This window comes from Lates calcarifer, linkage group LG9 (genome assembly GCF_001640805.2).
Source record: "Lates calcarifer isolate ASB-BC8 linkage group LG9, TLL_Latcal_v3, whole genome shotgun sequence".
NCBI lineage: Eukaryota > Metazoa > Chordata > Actinopteri > Centropomidae > Lates > Lates calcarifer.
Window position 1 is genome coordinate 20,172,698 of NC_066841.1, and position 22,178 is coordinate 20,194,875.

A 22,178-nucleotide genomic window follows, 5' to 3' on the forward strand; every position below is an offset into this window, starting at 1 on the left:
CACTACACTAAATACTACTATAATACTACTATAATACTAAATACAGTGTATGGTAGTTCTCGTCTTTTATAATGATTATGCAATATTTTTTATTCTACTATGCTAGAAATCTGCCTGGTTGGCTTTCAACTAGCTTCCAATCATTTAACTTCAGTTTCCCATCCAGTTTCATGCGTTTCATCGTGAAACGAGGATAACCGGTCTATTCAACGCCGTCACCGAACCAGTGTGATGTGTATCCTGACGCTAACGTTCCCGCCCCATTCAACGAGTTGTGGTGATCCTCACCAAGCGCTCCCTAAACGTTTGCCCCGCCCACTCATCCCAAGTTGATTGGTTGAGCCGTAGATGAGGCGTTGTTTGAATTTTAGTTGGATGCTGTTGTGTTTGGTGGCTACTTGGAGCTGTTTACAGTCACTTCGGTTTCCAGTATTTTATTTAAAAATTCGTCCAGTTATATTGTTCAACTCCACAGGTACGTTAACAGTTACTTTATAGGGTCAGGAAACTTGGAAAAAAGAGCGCGGTAATTTGTTGTTCTAAATGTATACACCACGAAAAGGTTAACCTTAAGCACCGAGGGAGCAAACGCTAGCTGTTTAGTCTAATGTGTTAGCAGCATCTTGTAAAATAAAACGTTACGATAACGTTATGCTTGACATCCACTATTGATAGCTTCAAACATAACCTCGGTTTTCCATAAAATTGTCCGTTACTCGCTCTCAGAGGGGGCAAATTCAAACGTCATTTTTTAAACTCTCAAAAGCATACGATTATAGTATATTTAGGACAGTACACAGCACTGATAAGTTAATGTAACAGGCGTCCAGCTCAGACGCCTCTGGATGTTCCAGGACTCTCCCGCACACCTGTAGCAGCTCCCTCGTCTTTCTAGAGTGGGGTGGGTAGAGCACAACAACATCTAGATGATGAATCTATTTTAAATCATAATTGTTTTAGGTGTAATCAGTAAATGAGAAGTGTGAATGGAGGAAAAGTATCCATCTCCTGTTTTTTGATACAGAATTGAACATCATTACTTTCACAGTCAGACCGTTACTGCAGCATTTCACTGGTCCTGACCTGTGACTTGGAGACAATGCGTCATGATTCATCTGCAAGTCGACGGAAGGGCAAAACCCCTCAACGTCGCCCCCCGGTACCCGACCCAGGGCCCTCTGGTTCCACACCCAGGACCCCAAGACGAAGCAGAGTTTCAGGTGAGATTGACTGAGGTAGTGTGATTGATATTTAAACTCATGATTATTTTCCAGATACAGAAATAAGTCACCGTCAACTTAAATTTAAGTAAAAACAAGAAGTGAGATTTAATCATCTTGTGATGACATCAACAACAACAACAATACAGATATTAAATATTATAATTTAGCTAGCACTTATCCAAACAAGACTTTACAGAGTACCTTACAAAATACAATACTAATATAAAAGAATGCATTCTTTGCTATTAAGATGTGCACATTGGATTCATATGGTATTCAGACTCCTTTACAATTTGAAAAGTTTGTGTAGATTCAATTATAAGTGAAAACACAGATTTTTTTCCTTCAAATTTATGAAAAAGCAAAAAGCTAAATTTCTCATTTACAAAAATACTCCATTCCATACAGTCAGGTGCATCCTGTTTGCTTTAATTATCCTTGAAATGTGTCTGGAACTTGACACCTTAACTGAAGTGATTGAACATAGTTTAGAAAGGCACACATCTGAGTATGTAAGGTCCTACTGCATGTCAGCACAAAAACCAAGCCATGAAATTCAAGGAACTCTCTGTAGACCTGCAATGAAATTGTGGTGATGCACAAATCAGGACAAAGGTATCAAACCATTCCTAAAGAGTGATCCCAGGAGCACAGATGCCTCAATGATTTTGAAAATCTGGTGACCCTCTGCTGTCAAGTAGTATTCTCATTCCTGTCCTGCCAAAATAACAAACTGTATCTGTTGTCCAGGCGTGCCTCCTGTGTCTCCCAAGAAAAGAAGGTTTCGACCAGGAACCAAGGCCTTAATGGAAATCCGCAAGTACCAGAAGAGCACCGATCTTCTGTTAAGGAAAGGACCCTTCTCTCGTCTGGTGAGTCAAACAGCAGCAAACCATGAGGAGAATCTGAAACCTGTACGTATTTACCCTCTTTCACACGTGCAGCTTTAGCCAGAAATCTGGAAGAAATTTTCTGTTCTCGGGAGCAAGACTGCATTGAAGACAAGTGTGTCCCTTTGAGAACTGATGAAATTCTTAGCACTTTTCCTTTGGAAAGCCATAGTGAATAAAGCCAAAGTCAAAGTCCTCTCTGCCAGCGGTATCTCCATAGCCTTAGGGTATTGTGCTGCAGTGTTTCCCCTACTATAGTGAGGTTTTTTGCTATTTTTTTGACATGACCCCCATCAAAGGAAAGCAGAGAGGAGACAGGTTGACAACTTGGACAGACATATGTCTCTCTTTCCCAACCCAACCGCTCAAGGTTTCTGCCTATTAAAAGGAAGTTTTTCTTTCCCAGTGTCGCCTAGTGCTGCTCATGGTGGGAATTGTTGGGTAAAGGGAATGGTCTAGACCTGCTCTATATGAAAAGTGCCTTGAGATAACTTTTATTGAGATTTGGCACACAATTGACATGACATTAAGCTAATGGAAATTGTTATGAAGAAGCTAAAACAAACGTTTTATTCTTCTTTTTTTTCACTCACAAAGATGTGTAAGATTGCTTCTAGCCCCATATTAATGTGCAACTTAAATCATTCATGTAAATAGTAATAATTTCCTAATATTTTCCCTAAGATAAAGCAGCAGTGTTATTTTCTTAAATTGTATATATAACCAAAGCATTTACCAGTAATACAGTTAAGATGGAAAAAATATTGTGTGCATGTTGCTCCTAAATTTAGTGCTGATGCTCCTAAAATGTTTATTTGAGGTTTTGTAAATTAAATCAATTCCATAATCTCTAGCTGCAGAGTTTGAGGATGCACGCAAAGTCTGAAAAAGCATCTTCCTCTTTTTGATCCAGGTTCGTGAGGTGTGCCAAGGTTTTTCCAGAGAGGCTCTCAGGTGGCAGGTCTATGCTCTTCTTGCCCTGCAGGAGGTAAGCAACCATCTCTGTTGGGGAAAAAGAAGACAATTATCATTACAGTGAATTTTAGAAAACAGTGCACTGGATTTGTTTTTTTTTTTTTAAACAAGTGTCTCTCTCCTTTGAATTAACTTGTCATTTTTCTTTCTCTTCCTCATCCTCCCAGGCTGCTGAGGCCTTTCTTGTCATGTTATTCTCAGACGCCAACCTGTGTGCCATCCATGCCAAGCGGGTAACCGTGTTCCCCCGCGACATTCAATTGGCAAGGAGGATCCGTGGGGTGGATAACATGTAAAAACACACGTTTATGTATTTGTAGAATAATTTAACTATCCAGAATAGTTCTGTTGTGTTAGTGTGATCACTGCTTTGTTATATTGACGTTTATATATTGTTGATGTGTAAATGTTCCCCAAAATGTATTTTGTTAATAAACCGCAAGAATTTTTAGCTGATGTCTTATTTGATCTTGACACAAGCAAAGATTTTATCTCATTACATCTTTTTATGTGACTTTTTATCAGTGATGTTTCAGTTCAACAGAAAAAGTCACATGGAAGAAGGCAGTTTGATCCAGTGGTGAAAGACGTATTCAGATCCTTTACGTATGTAAAAGCACCAAGACAATATTAGTCCATTACACCTAAAATCCTGCATGAAAAATGCAGAACAAAATGTAGTTAAGAGCTACTTCTTTTCAAGGCCCGATTATTTCACTGTTAGGTATAGAGGTGGAATGGGTGGGGCTTATCACCCCACCTTTAAGCCAGCACTGGAGGTAGTTGCAGAGCCGAATCTACATCTGTATTAACAGGGGAGCAGGCACAGCAGAACAGATGGTGACCGACATTAAGGCTACCATATTAAGCTTGGTTTATATTTCTGCGTAGGACCAACACAACCTGCATAAGTGGCCTACACTGTTGTGTACATGTATACTTGTGTCTGTGTCACTCTGCAATTACACCACCAAAGCGCAGCAGGTTGATTTCATTCAGGTTGGGTTTCTGTGCTGCTGTGCTGAGTTTCTTCATGTACTTTCATGTAGTCAGCTAATAAATGCTGAGCAATAGTTACTTTACTGGGTGAAGACTATGTGGAGACATTTTCTCCCACTGCTAACCTGACCAGTGTCAGAGTGTTGATGCAAAAAACAGCACAGAAAAAAACATCAGTTGGATGTTAAAACTGCCTACCTACATGCACCAATAGACTGATACATGGAACAACCAGAGGGGTTATGAGTTGAAATCTAGCACAATTGAAAAGCTGGTGTATAAATGAGAAAAGTCACTCAAACAATCAGGCAGGAATTGGAATAAGATATTACACGAGTGAATCCTGCTCATTGTTGAGTTTACACAAGGGAGACAGTGCTAATGATAATATGAGTGCTTAACTTGATCATTGCTGCCAGTGATGAAAATGCACTGATTGTTGTGAAGGAGCAAAATTTGAGTATGAAAAACAAACTGAAACATTATCTTGGTATTGATTTTGACCAGAGTGATATTTGTGTAAAAATGTCACAGAAAAAAAATGGAGAGAAAATGAAAGGCAACCAATTGTTGCATTATCCACTTGTGAGACAGTACATGGCATTAGCAACCTCACGAGTGTTTGTACCTAGTGCAGCTATTGGAAGAAATTGATGGACACCAGTGTGCACCACCTATAGATGGTCATGATGCATGTGTTATCATGCATCTTATCATGTGTTTTTGATGCTAAAGAAGATGACAATGTGAGTGCAGGTGGGGGTGTTGACAGATATGAAAAGTGTGCTCTCAGCAGTAGTTCTTTATTTTGCATTGTCACACAGGCAGTCTTGATCTTTAGGAGTTAATGAAGGGACTACGGGCCCGATGAGATATGCTGGGATTGACATGTGATGCGCATCGACATGTTGGGAAGCAGGTGTCAGTAAAGTTCAGTTTTCCGCTGAGTAGGCTTCACTCAGTGTGTGTTTAATTAATTTACTCTGTACTTACTTTAGTTCTAGTTTTGGGTATGCAGGCCAGAATCGCTGAGCACTTCACTTCTGCTAACAAGCTAAGCCTAGAATGTGCCCGACGTGACGACAGTCTATACTCAACATCTGAAATCTCTGGCAGTTCACGTTGACCATCAAGTCAGTTGGAAGTCGAAACCAACACCGAGAGATCTACTAGGCGCAGCGACTGCCGGTGAACGGTTGTACGCGGGCCTGGCTCATCGCGATGAGCCTTACAGCTCAATCTAACTTGCTGATGACGGTTCTATTGATGGACGGAAAGATAAACCAATAGTGTTTCATGTAGTCAACCCGCATTCTCATACTAAGCCTGTGATTGGATGATTAGCTTCCGGGTGTAAACCAATGTGGCGTTCATGTTATATTGCAGTTGCGGTAATTACGAACTTCACACTCGTAAACAGCGGTCAAGTTAAAATTCAGGTCATTACTTAAACAAAAACTGGAGTTTTCCTGAAATCTTGAATATGTCTGACGCCATCCACTTCATATTACACTGAAATCGCCTCACATTTGCCAAATTCAGCCCGTTCATTTTAAGTAAATCCTAATTTAATTGGTATTCTGTTATAGTATAAATGCTCAGTATTTCCCTTCTCACACAGTTGACTTGTGTTACCTTACACAACCTCTTCTCTAATTATACTATCGAGCTGGTGTTGTTAATACCAGAGCTCTTTCATGCCCGTCGTCCGTCCCACGTGACCTGAACGTAGCACAAAGCAGACACAGTGAGTTCTCGGCGAAGAAGAAACGAAAGAGTAGTTATGAACCGATATGAGGCCTTTTTGGTACATTATGTAAAGCTGGAGATGAGACTATGAGCTGAGAAATGCGGTTGTAGCTTGCTGCTGAATGTGGCTTTCGTCCCCACATTCTCTGAAAGAGACAGAGTCGGGATGTTGTCAACCAACATGGAAACAAAAAGAGTGGAGATACCCTCCGGCGTACTGGATGACCTCTGCAGGTAACGACTTAAACGGGACGCTTTAAATATATTTAACGTAACGGACACTATTTGCTCGTCACTATGCTCTGAAGTGCACTCATAAAAACTATGATTTAACTGTGCGAAGCTAAAAGCGAGAAACTTCAGTGGCGCTCTCTACGCTACAGGATGTGTCTGTAGTTGTTAGCTCAGCTGCGGTTGAACCGTGTCTGCTGTTGTGTTTACCCTGTCTATTGTTTTGAAGGCTGCAATAAGCTGTTATTGCCATTATTTATTCATCTGCTTATTATTTTCTCGATGAAGCGAATAATTTTTTGCCTAAAAAGCTAACTCAAATATTGAAAAAAATTGCCAATTTTCAGTTTTATCTAAGCTCACATTCATGTCTTCGACTTGCTTGTTTTGTGTGACCAACATTCCAAAACCATAGATATCCAACTTATGTCATATGACTAGGCTCTGTTACTAGTTATTGGGAACAACTAGCGCAAACTAAACTAGTGTAGTACAACGGTCCTAAATCCTACTTCATGAAGATTATAATGATCAACATTTGTAGAAACAATTTTAGAGACGTTTTGATTCAACTTCATGACCATTTTGGAGGCTGTGGTGCTGTTGAACTGTATTGAAATGTAGGGACAGGTGCTCTTATTTTGTCTGCCCCATTTATAACAGTGAGGATAGTCTAATAACTGAACCACCTCTCTGTATAATGCAGCACAGTTCAACCACACAACAGCTCCACAAAAACAAAGCAAATCAAATAAACAAACAACAAAAACAATGATATTAATATAGCAAAAAATCATTAGTGTAGTCAATGCAGAAAAGTTTCTAAATGCCTGCTGGAACTCCACATGAAGTGCTTTAAATGTAATGAGTAAAACCTTAAAATGAATTCATAAATCTTCAGAACAATGAAGAGTGTGAAAGGGTTGTGTGATCTCTTTTGTCTGGCAGCTGTATTCTGTATCATTTCAAGTCGTGGGCAGGCTCTGCTTCTCTGGCAGGTAAAGAGAGACTTACAATAAGCAGTTCTAGAGAAAATTAAAGAATCTGAATCAGAAACAGAATCAGCTTTATTGGCTAAGTATGTTTGTGCATACTAGGAATTTAACTCTGGTTTCCTGCGGCTCAGTGTACTCAGTACACAGTACCAGTAATAATGTAAAGCTGAGCAAAGTTAAAACAAACATAAAAAAAAAAATACTATTATAGACAGTCCAGCAGGGAAAAAACAACATACAATATATTGGTTCAACACAACCAGTTTCTGAAGTTATAAACAAGGGAGTGAGTGGCACAGTGTGTGGGTGAGTGCCAGGAGTGTTGAAATAAATATTAAGTGGGTAGTGTAATGAATTACGTTATACACATACAATAGGTAGTTATGTGTAGTATGTGCGAGTATACACATCTTTGTACACTGCATACAGTCTGCTTGTGTTTGTACATAACAAGTGATGGATGATATATGCATGTTATTGCACAAAGTGAGTATAAAACTAATAGAACTATATTTTGTAAGAGAGCGAGTGTTTTATTGTGACAGAGTTATTGCACAGGAATTGTTGTTACATGACTGATTAACTGTTCATCAGAGTGATGGCATATGGGGAGAAACTGTTGCTGTGCGTATTGTACAGTGTTCTGTAGCAGCTACCAGCAGGCAGGAGTTGGAATTTGGAAGTGTATCCTTTGCTGAGCCTTTTTAATGACTGAGTAGACATTGGTTACCCATGTCCTGGGAGATTATGCACCCCAGAAACCTGGTTTCCACAGCTGACACAGTGTTGTCACGTGCAGTGAGGGGGGCAGTGGTGGTGCAACAAAAACAATCTGATTAAAAGCTGATTAAAATGGGACTGAACCTAAACCACCATGTTGGCATCTTGTTGCCTATCCTTCTGTATCAGTCAAATGAATGTAATAAACATTTATATCGAAAACAGAATCATGATCTCAATTCTAAGCACGACAATCATGATTTTTATTTAAACAGAATGGTGCAGCCCTGTTCTGTTGCATGTTCACTGTTTGAGTCTGTGTGTGTGAAGCTAGAGTGACACACACATGGGGGCTCAGTAAGGGCCCACAGCTCATTTGGCTCAGCGCCACCGATAGCATGTTAATGTGATCCTGATGCCCTTTCTCCGGTGTTTCTCCAGCCGGTTCATCCTGCACATCCCCAGTGAGGAGAGGGACAATGCCATCCGGGTGTGCTTCCAGATTGAGCTGGCCCACTGGTTCTACCTGGACTTCTGCATGCAGAACACCCCAGGAGCTCCTCACTGTGGGATAAGAGACTTCGCCAAAGCTGATATCTTTTTCAAAATTCATGTTGTACATTTATTATTGTGCACTGAAATTCATATCCACTGTGTTCTTCTCCACACATTCTGCAGCATACCATTTAAATTTTTTTGTTGTAACAACAACCACTCAAATACATTTTCCATACAAACTAATATGAACAGTGTGGTTGTCATCATCAGAGCAATAAGTCAGGTGTGGTGCCCATGATGGTTATTTATTTTCCTTGACAGCTGCAAACTCTTCCATCACTGTCCGTTTCTTTTGCCTCATGGAGAGGATGTGCAGAAAGTCCTCGAACAGTGGAAGGAGTACAAGATGGGCGTACCTACTTATGGAGCAATCATTCTAGATGAATCATTAGAAAACGTGAGTTGTATTTGCATACTCAAACGCTGCAGCAACATCTGACATCACTTTTATTAAGTCATTCAGAGGATATTTCTGCCATGTTACATCTTGACTTTTATCTGCAGTTGTATCATTTCTATCAGTAATATCAACAAGTTAAAAGCTGAAGTCTGGAAAACAGAGGTCAGATGGGTCAAGAAAGTTAATCATGCTTTAGAACTTCTGGGATATGGTTCCCAAAATCTCAACAAGTGATTTGGATAGTAGACTGTTGCTGGTCAGAGGTCAAAGGCCAAGGTTAAGGTCACTGTCACTGTGTTCTAAAGCCTATCCCATTCTTGTCAACGTGATATCTCAGGAGCACCTGGGGAGAATTTCTTCTAATTTGTCAGAAACCTTCACTTAGACTCAAGAATAGAATAGAATAAAATAGGCTTTATTGTCATTGTATTGTCAAGGATGAATTGATTAGAATTTGGTGGTCAAAGGTCAAAGTCAGTGTCACCTCACATCAAAAATTCATTTGCTAATTATGACCAAATTTGGTGTCTAATAGAATAAAATGATGAATTTATCAATTTAATTTATCAATTTATATCCAAACAGTCAAAGGTCAGGTTGACATGTAGGTGAGTGTGCACGGTCCTCGCTCCGAGACGTTGTGAGGCTTTTGCCTCTATGACACTAAGCGTGTCATTAAAGGTGAAAAGCGATGAACTTAATCATCACCTATCCTTTACTGCTGCATCTTTTCAGGTACTGCTTGTTCAGGGCTACCTTGCAAAGTCAGGTTGGGGCTTTCCAAAGGGGAAAGTTAATGAGGATGAAGCCCCTCATGACTGTGCAGTGCGTGAGGTGAGACACATGATCTTTACTGTTCAGTTTTGACCAAATGAAAGCTTACAGAGCCATGTATATTTAATGTGTATGTTTTCTGTGTTTTCCAGGTGTTGGAGGAGACAGGCTTTGACATCAAGAATCGCATCTGCAAAGACATGTACATAGAGCAGAAAATCACTGACCAGCTGGTTCGGCTCTACATTATACCAGGAGTGTCAAAGGATACCAAGTTCAACCCTAAAACAAGGAAAGAGATCAGGGTAGGTACTCCTTTTTTACGCATGGAATTTCCAAGTTTTTGTAGCTGACAAAACTGTTTCATGATCCTTTCCCCTTCTTATAGAATATTGAATGGTTTCCTATTGAGAAGCTGCCATGTCACAGGAATGACATGACCCCAAAGTCTAAACTTGGACTTGCTCCCAACAGATTTTTCATGGCCATTCCATTCATAAGGTTTGTATGTAGAAGCATGCCATTCATTACTTTCAGTATTAAATTATCCATTTAAAGAGAATAATCTTTCTGAGGGTGAAATGAGCAGATGAATATCAGTCTCATGTCTGTATGGTCAGTACAGAGCTGGAATCAGGAAATGATTAGCCTAGCTTAGCATAAAACAGGGAGAAATGGCTAGCCTGGCTCTGCACAATTTAGTTTCATTCTAATTACTGATTGATATTTATGACACACTTCCTGCTCCACCTGTACAGACCACTGCGAGAATGGATCAGCAGGCTGAAAGGCGAGTCAACAGACAGCGATGAGGACTTTGCAAACAACAGCAACACTCCATGCAAACCTTCAGACAATGCTCGGTAAAAAACACTTCATCCATAATCAGTAGATGTTACTCTTGTTTCTCAAATAACAGCCAGGAATGCCTAGATGTAATTTCATTGCATCTCGCACAAATGTCCACTTAGACTCAAGGACGAATTGATTCGAATTTGATGGTTAAAGGTCAGTGTCGTTGTGACCTCACAAAACACATGAGAATCAGTTATTGAACACCATAACTCAGGGATGGAAGGAGATATTTTGACTATATTTCACATTTTGTCAGATACTAAACTGGTCCTAATCTTGGGTGCCCACTCTGAAACTGGTGATTGTAAAGATCTTCTGTGCTACTGGGTTGAATATGTGTGTGTTAAGCTTCCACATTAGAAATAGCCATGTTTTAAGTCCTCTGCTATGGCTTCAGCTGTTTGATCCCAGAAAACCTGAGTTAAGCGCAAAGACAGCTAGATAACACATTATTCTCATTTTGCTACATATCAAACACTCCCCTGATTCTTTTGCATCAGGGTAAGAATCTAAACATCGTAAGTGTCCTTCATAAGAATAACATACAACTAGTGGTGTGAGGACCTGGATATTAGTAATATTTCCTGAGTGCAATAGTGTTGATTTAGGGGGTTCTGGGCAGCTCTGGGCAACAGTTGAGCATTCATCCTATACAAAATATCCAGTTTGTTGTGTGTTCTGTTGTCTTCCACCTTTTAGGTCAAAATCCCGCCGCGTCACAGGTACTGATGCATTTCCTGGAAACGGCTGGACAAAACACATGCAGCAGAAGGCTATGGGCCAGCTGAGCCAGTATGAACAGGTTGGAAAAGACAGGATTACTGTGCTACAGTTAACCATTATATAACAGCAGCATTTTCCATTTAGGCTAGGCAGCTGTTAATAGTTACACATTTGCTAGATTAAGGAAAACGGTGAATTCTACTAATAATGCCACTACTTCACAGTAAAGTCTGTCATTACATGATAAATACTGTGTTTGAACCTGGGGAGAGCCACATGAATGTTCACCCAAAGCTGACATCATCTGTAGGGTCAGGACTGCTGGACCTGTACCATCAAAAACCATACAATTTATAATTCTGTTTACTCTAATGAATTAGCATCTATCTTAAAACCATCTTCTGATTTTCTCTACTGAAGTCTTTTGTTGAAAGATACAACAGCTGAATAGTTTATGTTGCTAGTTCCCCCTGTAGACTGGTAAGGGAGAACTAACCAATGCTACTAATGTATATACTATAGTCTTATAATGTTTTTTACACATAAGTGGTGGAGAGAGATTTGACTAACAATACAAACACATCATTTAGAGAAAAGACTGATTTTGTAGTGAAGAGAATAGCTAAAATGTACTGCTCATGAGTCCACATTGCAAAACTGAATACATAGCAAAGATTTAAATATATCCTTCTTGTTCCTTGGTTTGTCAGTCCAGATGATCTTTAGGTTCTTGTTCTCTTGTTCAGCATCTTGGGGATGTTGCCTGAGTTCCTCTGGGATTCAGGCTGTCTCAGTGTCCTCTGTCTCTTCATGTGATCCCAGACTGACACTGTGATGTTGATATCAGGGCTCTGTGGGGGTCAGTCCATCTACTGCAGGACTCCTTGTTCTTCTTGTCTCTGAGGACAGTTGTTTATGATGCTGACTGTGTATTTGGTCCTGCTGCAGAATTAATCTGGGACTGATCAGACACCTCCCTGATGCTACTGATGAAGGATAAGAGTAAAAAGATGTAAAGTGCCTAAAACTTTTGCACAGTACTCTATGTCCTCAGCTACCATCCTAGGCATTATGACCTTCATTGATACAGTAGACATGCCCAGTCATCTGTCCTCATAACAATAATCAACAGTTTTAGCTAACTGACTTTGGTAAACATTACTACCCTCTACTCTCTACCCTCAGTATGTGGTCCTCTCTCCCTCCTATTCTCAGTGTTATAAAGACATTCAGTGCTGCTGCTTTTGATACAGCCCCTGAAATAGGACATAGAATCTGTCATTGGCTTGAGACGGAGCTGCTGCTAACTACAGTTACCTCATAATGTCTGTTCTTTACTCTGTAGAACGCAACCTTGAAGGGAAATGGGAAAAAAAGTCAGGACTCACCCTATGTGAAGAAAGGAGCCAATGACAATGGAGCCAACAACCAACAGGTGAAGTGCAAAATCGTCTAGGTTGTAGATTGCTATTTTAGTAAGTATAGAGAGAGGTTCTAACCTCAATATAAGTGAAACGAACATTCCAAATCATTGCACAGAGTTTTGTTAGTGGATTTTGGACCAGTTGTAAAACCACTGTGTAGAAATAGAAAATGATTGCCTTTGGCATCATGCTAATCCATAAGTGATTGTTTAATACAAGTACTTATACTGTTTCTACAGAAAGAAGATAAAAAACTTCAACCCAGAAGATTGCAAGACAGTTTTGAGAGAGGTATGGTTTGTACCGTTACTTTGTCTTAGTTTGCATCTAAGCTAAATTAACTTAAGAAAATGCTTTTACTGCTGCATGGTATCTACTAATGTGACAGCCTTCAGCTCACACTCGAATTGTTCAGGGCATGTGACTGTTACCAGAACACGGAGTTTAATATGGTTAATATGGAAATTGTTTAATTTAATGTATCTACCAATATCATATCCAGTATGATACTTGAATTTACTTAGATGTTGATTATATAGGTATCTGACACATTGAAATAACAGCTGTCGATATGCGATCTTACACACCTTGTTTGCTATTAGCCACATAAGCCAACTACTTAAAGTGCTGATTCAAAATGATTACGTTTATAAGCCTATGTTATTCAGATGATACAATCTACCATTAGAGGCCAGCTGTGGTAAAATGAGGGCAGCACTGCAACACATGCAGGCGAGATGTTTAGAGAACAGTAAACAAACACAGAGGAAGAGAGACACTATGGAGAGCAGTAAAGTTATGCAGTAGATTACAATAGAGTACAGTAACGAAAGCCAATTTTTAAGCCAATAGTGATGCATTTAACATATCAGCTCACATATCAGTCCTTAGGTTCGACTTCACATCTCTATTTCCAGTATGTTTCCTGGAGCCTGGAGCAGTGTAGTAGGCAGTCATAAAATAAAAAAGTGTAGCCTTCTGTTCAGAATTGCCTCTGTGAACACAGATAAATAGACTTGTTAGGAGCCCCACCCCCCCACAGGAAAATATTTTCCCAACCCCTTTCTGCCCAGGGCTCTAGAACCCAAGTTTTTCTACACTGGAGTACTACACTGCCCTGGGTCTCCTGTATGTTGTGCCCATGCCTCAGACCAGGTAAAAATGCAGGTGCCACCAAAGATGCTCTTTTTTTATTGTGTCCCAGTGTGGCATATTACCAAAGAAATTTGTAATTGATTAAATTAACATGAAGTGATAGCCATACAAACAGCCTGAGGCACTCTGGGCCGTTGAGTGTCTGGGGCACGTGGGGTATTTGCCTGCTTTTCCTTGTTGTTAATCCAGCATTGACCCTCAGCAAACTCTGGAAGGAATTGCATGTGTGGCAGGGACTAAATGAGGAACATTGGTTGTGCACCAGACAGAACACATTTCATTGAATGCTGTGGCAACAGTAAAACAAATACAAAACAATATTTTTCAGAAATTTCAATGAGCACTTCCTTAGATTTTAGGCAAAGTGAACGTCTTCCACAAATGGAACATGTAAACAAGCTTTTCTTTTTACAGATGGAGCTCCATGCAGCTCCAATGGTCACCAGACAGTCCACAGCAGAGACTGTGAGCACCTGCTCTCTTCTAAGGCTTTCCTCAACTTCAGATTCGACAGAGATGCCATCATGAAATGTTTTGACTACTGACATGATGAATTATGGCCTTAGAGAAGTTTACCTTACAGTCTAGGCAAGGATGTCGTTGAACATGCCCTTTTCCTTTTTGTTTTGCTTGTCATGAACACACATTTACAGTGGAGAGTTGCCCATTTGTCATCAAACACATCTTGTAAACTTCACAACTGGAGTTGTTCGTCTTTCCAGGCCTTTTTAGACAGATGGTTAACCTAAAAGTACTGTCTTCAATCTGTCCAAGATCAAAACATAACGTTTTTTAAAGACCTAAATTCGTGATTCAGTCTGCAGGAGAGAACACATAGACTATAAAGAGAGGACTGCTCAGGTTAACCATTAGTCACTGGATGGATGGATGAAAAGTTTTCAGAACATCATAGATTTTAAACACATTAGGTGACAGTGAAAAGTCTAAAATTCAGCTGTGATATCATAGTGAATTTGGCCAGTGAATCAATGTTAGATTTATCATGTCATGTTGATTTTAAGTCAAGAATAATTTAGGTGTTGATCATTTCTCTCATCCTTCCAACTGAGTACCAAAAGTGTTTTGGATGCTGAGAGGAAGGCGGGTATTAACAGTGTTATTGGCTTTATTACCAAAATTATTTCAGATTTTATTCAGGAATGTTGAATATTGTCTTAGGAAAGGAAGAACAAGAAGTCACCACAGCTTTGTCTTCATTCAAGTTGAATGTCGTTAAAATTCATGTATGGAAGTCTGTGGCTGCCAGTATTGTATATGATATATAATATTAATGTTTGAAATCTGTAATCAAGGCCAGGAAAATTTCATTTACAAATAAGTTTCAGTGTACTCCACAGTATCACCACATAATGCTAATAGATGGAATCCAATTGGCAGACAGTGTGCAACCTAAATGACATTGCAAACTGGCCCTCTATTTGAATTTAAATTAAACTTCAACATTAACTTGTCTCACATGAACATTTTTATAATGGCAGAATTCTTCCAGGCCTCTTTTGTGAACACTGTCAAAGACAACCGTTCTGAGATTGACCATTATTCTAAAAAATGAAAAAAGGCCCCTTTTTCATTTTCATCAGCAATGAGATAAATTCCATTTTAAATGCAAATAGGAGAATCAATTTCACCTATCGTTTAAATATTGTGGCAGTATAGTGCTCAGGACCACACTGAATGACTGATGAATGGGGTTTTTATTATGTCATACATCAGGCACACACAAAAGGAAAATGACATTTGAATTTGAGTAAATATTAGAATAATATTATTATAATATTTTCAGCCACAGCTTCCATTTATTATTTTCCTTGAAGTGACCCACATCCCACTGTGTTTGTCTGTCCGGTTTTAGCAGTCTTGCAGTTCAAGGCTACTCTGTCCTGCAGAATGTCAGGTTTACAGGTTTAAATTCCTGTTACGATTTTATAGACAACAAGTTCTCAATCATGTTCTTAATGCCTCACTAGTTAGCTGCTAGAGTGTGTAGTTGGCATGAAAACATTCAGACTCTTGCGCTATGGACCATGATGGAGGACCACAACGTTAGGCTACTGTGAACATACTTTTTTTTGTTTGTTTGTTTGTTTGTTTGTTTTTCTCAAAAACATTGCAAAGGGCCGCATTAAAGGATTTCTTGCCCAATACAGCTGAGACTATAAACAATGGCAATTTTCATAGTATCACCAACTGTTTCAGAGGTATTTAAATTCATCCCACAGTCTAACAATTTCTATTTTCTTAAGGGACTGTCAAAACTACACATGTGAGATTGCTGTCTGGATGCGAGCAAAATTTGTCAGCGGGGCTTCTTTGTTATTGATTGTACTAACGGTGATCTCAAGGTGTCCTTTGGCTTTGGTGGTTTTTTGACTTTACTGTGAATATTAATAAAGTCTGTTTTTTCACTCTTGGCAGTTGACTTGTTATACTATTAACAAGTTAGGAATATGCACATTCCTCAGTCTCTTCAGGCTCATATTTTGGGGATAACTACATTGACTGTATCTTCAGTTTGTTTTGCAGATTTGTTTTCTATCATGAATTTAATGTATTCCCAGCATTCCACAAGATGATGCTACATAAGCACTTAAACTCTTAAAATAAGAATTTGCTGCACTAACAGTTGGGCCAAAGGATTGTAAAGTTGCTCTGTCTGTCCAACTCATTGAGGCAAAATATCTCTGGTGTCTGGTGTCTGATATTAAAGATACCCAGATTATAGCGGCGATAACCCCTTTATTCTATCGCTAGCATTGAATCCGTAATTCATTACTTAGTAATACCTGGATTTGGGCAGTCAGTTCTTCCTGACAGATCCTCTCAAGTTCTGCCAGATTGGTGTGCTTTTGTGCTTTTATTTTCATAATACCTAGCCGGAAGTTCACGTTTCTTGATTACTAAAAGCAGCCTCATCATGATCAGTGTTCTCAAAGTTATTATTTGGATTCTATCTTAGTGTCTATCTGTCAGACACTAGACTCACAAATGTATTTGCAATGACAGTGAAAATGTGTTAAATGCCTACAAATAATGTGCGTAACGTGCGTTATTTTGTGAGGTTGTGCTTAATAAGTCTTTGATTTTGAAGAGGTCAGACCGGATGTACTTTGCTTGTTAGCGGCGCCATTGTCTCCGGAACCACACAGGAAAAAAAACACACGGATCATTTCATTGAAGTATGTCCCACTGATGTGACTGGGTCCCCGTTGGTTTGTGAGCGCTACTGGAGCCCGGAGCTCTTCAATAACCAAGGCAAAGTATCTGCGTTCGTTAGTTTTTGATGACAATCTTGGACGTAAAGCCAGAAACAAGTTTCTTATTCTCAGCCCGTCAGCTAACTAAGCTAAGACTAAGTTAGTTGTGTGTTTCAGTACCGGTGAAATGAAACAAGCATCTGCGGAGAGACCGCTTGAGGCAAACTTAGCTAACCTCTCACCACACTTCTTCGGCTCGTCACTGATTTAAACACATAGCGGCTTGAAATGACACTGATGTACGTAAACAAGACCTGACGAACTATTGAATACTGACGACAAATGACTGCAGTTTTAGATTTGTACTTAACATTAGGGACGTTTTGCCTCTTGCCAATGAAGCACTGATGATAGATACCCAGCTCTAGCATTGTATTGTGAAGTGTTATTGTTATTTTGTCCAGTACAATGATGAAATACCAGGAGCTCTTGCTGTTATGTAGCATTATATTGGTACTTGTAGTTGTCTCTGTTACCTCAGGAGTGAACATCTGTACTGATGAGTTATATTTTACAGTCACTGACATTGTATCACTCCCCTGTACCTACAAGAGCAGTGAGTATGTATTAACAGTAGAACTGAAAGGTGGTCTGGGAGCCCAGGGGGTTAAGGCGCTGATTCCAGCCTGATGCCTTCGATGTCATCTTTCTGTTGACACTAACATGGCATTCATTTCCAAACATACCTTTATCTGTCTGCTCCAACAAACTGTGGACCTGTCACTTGAGGTACAACTAACCTGTGTGTTTTCCAAGTGTCCTCTCTGCTCTCATTAGTTGACTTGTACTCTGAATACGTCCAGGAGATGTGGAATTGCACACAACATTCTGCAGATTGTTTGATGAAACAGAACTGTATGTATGTTTTCCCCACACTTGGTGAACTATTGTAAGATTAAGTGTTTTTGTGTTGCAGTGCAAAATGTCAAATGCAGGTACCGCCTCACAAAAACAAGCCAAGAGCAGGGGCACACCTCCTCGTGGTTCCGTCTCCAACGGCCTCAAAGAAATTCACATTGATGAAGAAGTTAAGATAGCTGTGAGCCTTTCTCTGGAGAGGTTTCGCTACAGTGACCAGAGAGGTATCAACTGTTTCTGTTGTTTTATATCAGACAATAAAAGTCAAACATTTCTTTTGGGTCAACCTCAGTAAAACGTTATGTCACATGACAGAAGTATGCCACTGTAGTGCTCACTACTCATCCCAGTGTGAACAGAAAGGTATGATGGTGGAGTTTTACATAATGTCCTAATACTTACCCTCTCCGAACAGAGATGGAATTTCCCTCCTCCTTGTCCAGTACTGAGAGGGCTTTCATTCATCGGATGGCACAGTCCCTGGGCTACATCTCTAAGAGCAAAGGGTAAGTTCCTCCACCAGCACGTGTTCATCAAATAAGCGAGCATCATTCCGGAGAATTGTCCCTAAAAATATAACTAGGTCTGAAAATGACATGATTATTTTACAAAGTTACACTTAATTTACAATGTATGGTGCAGCTATGGTGTAGCTGCTGTAGGTGCTGGAGCTGATATGGACTGTGTGGAATTACACATTAGGGCTACAGTGGCTACAGAAAAACTGCATGGTAGTTGCTAGAACTGTGACTGGTCAGCGATGGCTGATTGTGTTTCTCCAAAAGCTTCTGCTGGTGGAGATGGATAGCAAAGACAACGCTGGGGAAACTGAAGAAAGACAATGGTCCTCCCCTTTTTCAGAAAAACTTCCCCACTGTAAACCTTCACTGCATTTATGTATAAATTTGTCTTAAGATATGGTCAAATCTTCATCTAAGTTACAGTGACATGTCTAAGATAAGGCAGTTCTGTAGGAGGAGTGGTCCAAAACTTCTCCTGAACATTGTACAGGTCTGATCCACAGCTACAGGAACAGCTTGTTTGAGGTTATTGCAGCCAAAGGAGGTTTGGTCAGTTATTAAATACCAGGGCTGACTTACTCTCTCCACCAGTGAATGTTTAATTGCTATGTCAATAAGAACACAAAAGATTCAAATTGTTAATGTGTTGGTAGCATAAGCACATTGTGTTTTCTCTTTATTATGACATAAACATTGCCACAGTGATCAAAGTGTTACAGCTGCATCTCTTTGTTGCCAATCAAAGCACAATTTCAGTGTATGTCCACTTGGGTCTTCATGATTTTGACCATCATTCCTGTCAGTAACATGCCAGTTTGAGGCAAGCCTTTGTCGCACGTCATTCTCCATCTCCCCCCCCCCCCCCCCCCCCATTTATTGTCAGCTCTGCAATGTTGACTGTCTAAGAAAGACATAAATTGTTCCGAAATACAAAAAGTAATCACATTGTCCTCACTAAGCCTCAGTGGGTCTTTTTTCAATAGAGCCATAAGTAATGTAAAAATAAAATCACTCTGAAATGTTTGGACCATTTATAGCAACAGTTTTTGTCTCCTGATCGATACATGGCTAAGTCAGTTTGAACCAGTATGTTAATGGAAAACATTTTTCTCTCTCTCTCTCCCTCTCTCTCTCTCTTTCAGGAAAGGACCAAGTCGCTTCCTCACCATCAGGAAGAAGGATGGTTCAGACAAACCTCGGCCTACCATGCCCCTCACACTCTCCCACAATTCCTTATATTTCATCCGCAGCCTGCTTCAGAGGTTTCCCATCAGCAATAAGGAACGCTCAGACATGCAGCCCAACAAAAGTAGCATGTCTGTGCCTGCAGAGCATGGTGAGTGTCCGTGACCATTTAAGTACATTTATGTGCGCTGAGGTAACCAGTTTACAGTAAGCTTTCTGCAGTAAGCTGATTTCTTCTTCTGATATAGAAACCTGGTAGAATATTCCTAGAAAGCACAGATTTCTGTTCCACGTGTATATGTTTGCCAGGTGTCTAGTGTAATTGCTGAGTCATCATCACACTATTGTTCTCCAGTTTTTCTTCTTCCAGACATTTTTCGGTCGCCAACTAGTCCTGCATGCTTTCAGCGATAGAAAACATTCAAATGTCAAAATATTCTGCTTTTGAAGGACATGTGAGCTAACAATTTATCTGTAGTGGTCGATTTTTTATGATGTTTAAAATTAATTACATTCTATCGGAGCACAGACTCAACTTTCTTCAAACATACTCAACTTTAAAAGCTTAATGCTCTCACATACGAGGAATGGCTATTAAATAATGAGACTGTGTTTATGAGGATAAAACCATGTGGTTCTCAGTCACATCGAGTGCTATATATTAAAGGTTGGGTATTCACACACAGCTGCTGTAAGTTTCCAGTGAAGTGACATGTCTTTAGTTCACTGCTAGCTACTGATTGAAGTGCATGTGTTTTTGCTAAGACGTAGGAAAATCTTTAGCTTAAAAGTTGAACGATTAACTTGAAATTTTTGGTGAAATTGAACAAACAGCAGCTGAATCTTTTGGTATATTGTATGGGGAACACTGCATGTCACATGCACATGTGTTTGAATGGCACAAAAGATTTTGTGAAGGCAGAGAGGATGTCCAAGATGATGAACGTTCTGGGTGCCCATGCACATCAAAAACTTCTGAAAACATTCAACAAATTGAACGAAATCGTTGGAAACAACTCAGTATAAGAATGAGAGCAGAACTGGTCTCCACTGATAAAGAGACAGTTTGGCAAATTTTGCATGAAAATTTCAACATGACAAAAGTGTGTGCCAAAGTTGTCCCAAAACTTCTGACTCCTGATCAAAAGGAAAAGCAGTTTCTGGCCCAAAAACAAATCCCAATTCTTGATCACCGTCCATATTCACCTGATCTAGCACCATGTGACTTTCTCCTTTTTCCTAAGATCAAATCTGTGCTCAAAGGAACACGTTCTGATTCTGTGTCAGAAGTTAAGAAAAGAATGACAGAGGTTCTGAGACAACTGTCCCAAGAAGACCTACTGCACTGCTTTGATCAGTGGAGGACCTGAAGGCAGCGGTGTGTTGATGCAGAAGGGGAGTATGTTGAAGGAGAAAGACACTGAATGATGTTTATGTTCAATAAAATTGTATTACAGCATTAGTCTCGTTATTTAACAGCCATACCTTGTATGTGCAGCCACAGACTCTGTTCATGGTTTAAATATTCACAAAACTTTGATCTCTCAATATTGTACTGTGCGTCCGCTAAAATGTTTAGTTTGGGAGATATGTAACTCTGTATCAAAGGGTTTTACAGAGATTTCATCACTGTGTCACCTGACTAGCTATAGCATGTAGCAGTGGATTTTTATAGACCAGAAAAAAATATTGGGAAAATATAAATTACAGTATTTCTCAAATTTAACAGAAATTATTTGGTTTGAGTTGAGAAAAGCTCGGTTCACGCACGCACACACATACATACATACACACAGAGAGACATAAATATGGATGCTGTCATTCAGAGGTGAAATAAGCAACCTAACTGTTCACTCCTCTCTATGTTGGTTCCGTACTGGTGAAATGTACATATTTCAGTGTGTACAGTAATGTCAGGACACCAACCAGTCCACTTCATCATACCACACACCCACAAATCTGCATTTAGAGATGAAAAAAAACACCAGTGTCAAGTCAACATGTGTTGCTTCAGGTCATGTAATATTCTCCTCCTCTTCCTTCAGACAGTAGTTGTGACAGGAACAGGGCAAGCGGGCGCTTAAACAATGGCATTCCCATGGTGCCTCGGAGAAGGAATCCATCAGAACTGGACAACTTTCGACGCTCCCTGCCTGTTCATGAACGCCAAGAGGAGATCATCCAGCTCATCAGAGAAAACAGGGTGGTGCTGGTGGTGGGAGAAACTGGCTCCGGAAAAACTACACAGGTGGGTCTTTCTGACAAATGGTCAATCCAACAACTACTGGGCAGATGAAAATTGGTTCAGACATTCATGATCCTGAGAGAATAAATCAGAGTCACTTTGGTCACTGTGTATTGTCCAGATCCCACAGTTCCTGCTGGATGAGTGCAGCAGGAATGGAGAGCCCTGCAGGATCTTCTGCACTCAGCCCAGACGCCTGGCTGCCATTGCTGTGGCTGAGAGAGTGGCAGCAGAGAGAGGAGAAAGTGTGGGCCAGACTGTTGGCTATCACATCAGACTGGAGAGCAGGTAGGTTAAATTATTGTATTCTGTGACTTATGGCTGCAGTGCAACAATGAGTTCATCTTCAAGTTACATTAAAACACAGATGACAGATAACTGACATTCCTGGCCCTGCATCCAAACTTAAGATAACTATTTAAT

The 22,178-nt window shown here is 40.0% G+C and overlaps 3 protein-coding genes across 7 annotated transcripts in view; all 3 read left to right on the forward strand.

The window, feature by feature from the left end:
• The first annotated feature begins 216 nt into the window (after positions 1 to 216).
• LOC108877697 (uncharacterized) lies at positions 217 to 3,539 on the forward strand. 3 transcript variants are annotated; one of them, XM_018667805.2, is made up of 6 exons: positions 217 to 475; positions 823 to 901; positions 1,049 to 1,220; positions 1,974 to 2,095; positions 3,027 to 3,101; positions 3,256 to 3,539. In XM_018667805.2, exons 3-6 carry the CDS (start codon positions 1,100 to 1,102, stop codon positions 3,382 to 3,384), a joined length of 447 nt encoding a protein of 148 aa, XP_018523321.1. In that variant the 5' UTR covers positions 217 to 475; positions 823 to 901; positions 1,049 to 1,099; the 3' UTR covers positions 3,385 to 3,539. The 3 variants fall into 3 exon arrangements, with proteins under 3 accessions (XP_018523321.1, XP_018523320.1, XP_018523319.1); XM_018667804.2 differs by lacking the exon at positions 823 to 901 and having other exon boundaries at positions 1,025 to 1,220; XM_018667803.2 differs by lacking the exon at positions 823 to 901 and having other exon boundaries at positions 221 to 475.
• Positions 3,540 to 5,790: 2,251 nt separating this feature from the next.
• On the forward strand, positions 5,791 to 16,097 carry dcp2 (decapping mRNA 2). The gene is made up of 11 exons (XM_018667811.2): positions 5,791 to 6,070; positions 8,224 to 8,375; positions 8,610 to 8,737; positions 9,476 to 9,574; positions 9,667 to 9,819; positions 9,903 to 10,015; positions 10,273 to 10,377; positions 11,069 to 11,171; positions 12,438 to 12,527; positions 12,756 to 12,807; positions 14,086 to 16,097. Exons 1-11 carry the CDS (start codon positions 6,003 to 6,005, stop codon positions 14,214 to 14,216), a joined length of 1,194 nt encoding a protein of 397 aa, XP_018523327.1. The 5' UTR covers positions 5,791 to 6,002; the 3' UTR covers positions 14,217 to 16,097.
• Positions 16,098 to 16,798: 701 nt separating this feature from the next.
• The window catches only part of LOC108877698 (3'-5' RNA helicase YTHDC2), a 28,840-nt gene continuing 23,460 nt past the window's right edge, over positions 16,799 to 22,178 (forward strand). For all 3 annotated transcript variants that reach the window (XM_018667807.2, XM_018667809.2, XM_018667808.2), the window contains exons 1-6: positions 16,799 to 16,944; positions 17,863 to 18,028; positions 18,220 to 18,310; positions 19,468 to 19,661; positions 21,556 to 21,758; positions 21,877 to 22,043. In XM_018667807.2, coding sequence (XP_018523323.1) covers positions 17,869 to 18,028; positions 18,220 to 18,310; positions 19,468 to 19,661; positions 21,556 to 21,758; positions 21,877 to 22,043 — 815 coding nt within the window. In that variant the 5' untranslated portion in view covers positions 16,799 to 16,944; positions 17,863 to 17,868. The remainder of the gene's footprint in view (positions 16,945 to 17,862; positions 18,029 to 18,219; positions 18,311 to 19,467; positions 19,662 to 21,555; positions 21,759 to 21,876; positions 22,044 to 22,178) is intronic.